We start from the raw sequence: 2743 nt of genomic DNA, 5'->3' as shown, positions 1-2743 counted from the left end.
TTATTTATACGTTTGTTTATTGATTTAAATTATTTTTACAATTAAAAATGTTAATTAAAATTATAACAAATTAATAAAGAAAGATCCAACATTCAAAATTGGTGATATTAATAATCAAACTACATTAATTTATTAAAATTATATCATTCAATTATTAATCAATTAATTTAATAATACTAAAGATATCAATTTGTAATGTTTAATAAAAATCTCTTAAATTAAATGCATTAGTTGACCCAAAGATGCAATTCAATTTCACATCCATTAAAAAAAAATTAACAATGCCAAAAAAATTTAAAATAAAAAAAGCTAGCTAGCTGTATTTAATTTTGATACTGTCAAATTTACATTAACGTCCTCATCAACTTTTTCGACAACTCCGTCAAACTCTACAATGCCATGTTGACTTCTTTTCTCCCTCGAACACCTCGATTTTGACGCCGTCACCGTCGAGAAATGTATGCAGATAGCAGAGTTTTCCAAACGACGCCGTTACATAATTCAACAAGACTGAAGGCTGAAACCAACGACGGGAGCGGCGGTTAACGGTTGTGCATGACGGTGCTCATTCTCGTACGTGACGATAAGCATGTTTGGATCGTCTTGTGCTCGTTCCACGTGCTTCCTTGCCGGACATCCTCTCACGGTGCTACATTTATAGTACCCACTGCCAAAATCAAATTAAACATCATCAAAACCTATTCTTTATAATGAATTAACCACCCCTAATTTAAGTATTATTCGAGTCTCAAATATAAAAAAAATTAAAATTAAAATAGTAAAAAGAATTGATATATATATTTCAAAAATAGTTTAATCATACATTGTACTAATTAAGTTTGCAATTTTTTTTTTGAGATCTATCTAAGTTGCACTCCAATTGAGGCCACATTTTACCATATTAGAACTATATCCTAATATCAAAATTAAATTATATATCTAATTCATAAAAAAAACCAAATAAATCAATAAATTTATTATTGTTACTCATTTTTGGATATATTTTATTTCGAGTAAAAATCCAATGGAAAGAATGAAATAATACCGAGGGTAAGGGGAACCCTTGATCGGTTTTTGACCATATTTTCTCCAAGAGAATTCGTCCGGAGGAATATCAGCAACTTTGGAGCTTATAGCCGGCACACGGATTGTTCTTTTCACTCGTAATTTCCTGAAACAAACAAAAAAAAAGTTATAATTTTTTCTTAAAAATTGTGAATTTGTCAACTTTTCATAAAAGGGTGTTGAAAAACAGGGGAAGTTAAGCACCTTTTTTTGGAGCAATGGCAGTTCGACGGTGAAGGTGCAGCTTCATGATATACTTTCCGGTGAGATGAAGAAAGAGGTGGTTTAATTGCAGGGTTCGTTAAAAAGGGTCCAATTTTACCGTCGGAGACACTAGCGTCGGCGGTGATGGAAGACAAGAAAGAAGAGTTGGTGGTGTTTGAGACTGTAAGAGTTTGATTATCCTCTTTGTTTTTAAGGATGTTGTCGAGTTTCGGCAATTCTAGATTTAATTCATGATGGATCTGAGGTTGTTGTTGCGGCAGTGGTCCACGGCGGAATCGGGCGTGGCCGGTACGGTTTAAAAGGTTGATGACTTGTTTGAACTTAGATACGGTAAAATCGGTTATTTCGGAGAAGTCGAGGTTGTTTGAAGAAATTTTATGAGAAGAAGATGAAGAAGGTGTTTGAGAGGAAAGAAGACGAATGAGATGTTCCATGCTTTTTATTCCAGCTGAAGCAGCTTCTTGTATAGCTAATTGTTCCTCCGTCATGAATTTATGAACACCTATGGTTTCCACAGCCATTGAAGAAAGAGTGAAGAAAATGTTTGTTTAATTTTGAAGGGGAAGAAAAAGAGGTAGAAGAGGGGGTTATAAAAGAGAAAAAGAAAATAATATAGTCAAAAAAGAAAAAGAGAGAGAAAAAAGAAAAAGAAAAAAGGGTGGAAGGTCAAACAAGGGTTGGAAGATCGTAGGGTGGAGATTGCTTGTAAGGTAAGAAAGGAAAGGAGGACAAAACACGAGTTACTGTAAAGGTGGAAAAAACAAAAGAAGAGTTAGTGGTGGGTCCATTTGTGCATAAAAGGGAAGAGAAAAATGCGAAACTATGTAGTAAATGTTCATCAACTCCAATGTCATGCAACAGAGATAATCATCATGGTTAATAATGATGGTCAACTGGTCACGGGAATACTCACCCTTTTCTAATTTCCTTCCTTTTAGGGTTTTTTTTACGTCTATATCCCTCTTTTAAATTTTTAATCTCAAAATGATTTAGTTTCAATAATATATATAAAAATATTCTACTTTTTTATTTCTGTTGCTCATTGTAATATGAGAATACCTCAATAATGTATCAACTTTTTTCTCTTTTGTTATATTATTATAACAAATTTCTCCTATTTTTTTTATCTAATAAATAAAAATTAATAAAAATAATAATAATAATAATAAAATATAACTTTAATGTATTTTTCATTCAATTTTCTGTATTTTTTTAATTTAACTTATTTTATTAGTTCCATTTAATTAATTTTATTTTTTTAATATAATCTACTTTTTTTATTATTATTATTATTATTATTATTATTATTACTATTATTATTTTTATAAAAATTTAGAATATTATTAAAATTATTATTATTATTTATTAATGTATTTCATTATTGTTATTATTATTATTATTATTATTATTATTATTATTGTTATTGTTATTATTATTATTATAAAAATTATTA

At 29.5% G+C, this 2743-nt stretch overlaps 1 protein-coding gene across 1 annotated transcript; it reads right to left on the bottom strand.

The window, feature by feature from the left end:
- Window positions 1–243: 243 nt before the first annotated feature.
- On the bottom strand, window positions 244–1882 carry LOC101493996 (probable WRKY transcription factor 11). Its single transcript, XM_004487966.4, has 3 exons — window positions 1270–1882; window positions 1046–1171; window positions 244–667 (listed from the first exon to the last, which is right to left on the bottom strand). The coding sequence occupies exons 1-3, from the start codon at window positions 1809–1811 to the stop codon at window positions 502–504; spliced, it is 834 nt and encodes a 277-aa protein (XP_004488023.1). The 5' UTR covers window positions 1812–1882; the 3' UTR covers window positions 244–501.
- Between the last annotated feature and the right edge of the window lie 861 nt (window positions 1883–2743).

The sequence above is a fragment of the Cicer arietinum genome, chromosome 1 (genome assembly GCF_000331145.2).
Source record: "Cicer arietinum cultivar CDC Frontier isolate Library 1 chromosome 1, Cicar.CDCFrontier_v2.0, whole genome shotgun sequence".
In the NCBI taxonomy this organism is placed as follows: Eukaryota; Viridiplantae; Streptophyta; class Magnoliopsida; order Fabales; family Fabaceae; genus Cicer; species Cicer arietinum.
The sequence above is the reverse complement of the archived record's forward strand: the minus strand, read 5'-3'. Positions and strand labels throughout refer to the sequence as shown.

Coding starts and splice junctions, on each gene's coding strand:
- LOC101493996 (XM_004487966.4), bottom strand. CDS start 1,811: ATGGCTGTGGAAACCATAGGTGTTCATAAATTCATGACGGAGGAACAA. Junction 1,172..1,269: donor TGCCATTGCTCCAAAAAAAG/GTGCTTAACTTC, acceptor TGTTTGTTTCAG/GAAATTACGAGTGAAAAGAA. Junction 668..1,045: donor AAGGGTTCCCCTTACCCTCG/GTATTATTTCAT, acceptor TGATTTTGGCAG/TGGGTACTATAAATGTAGCA.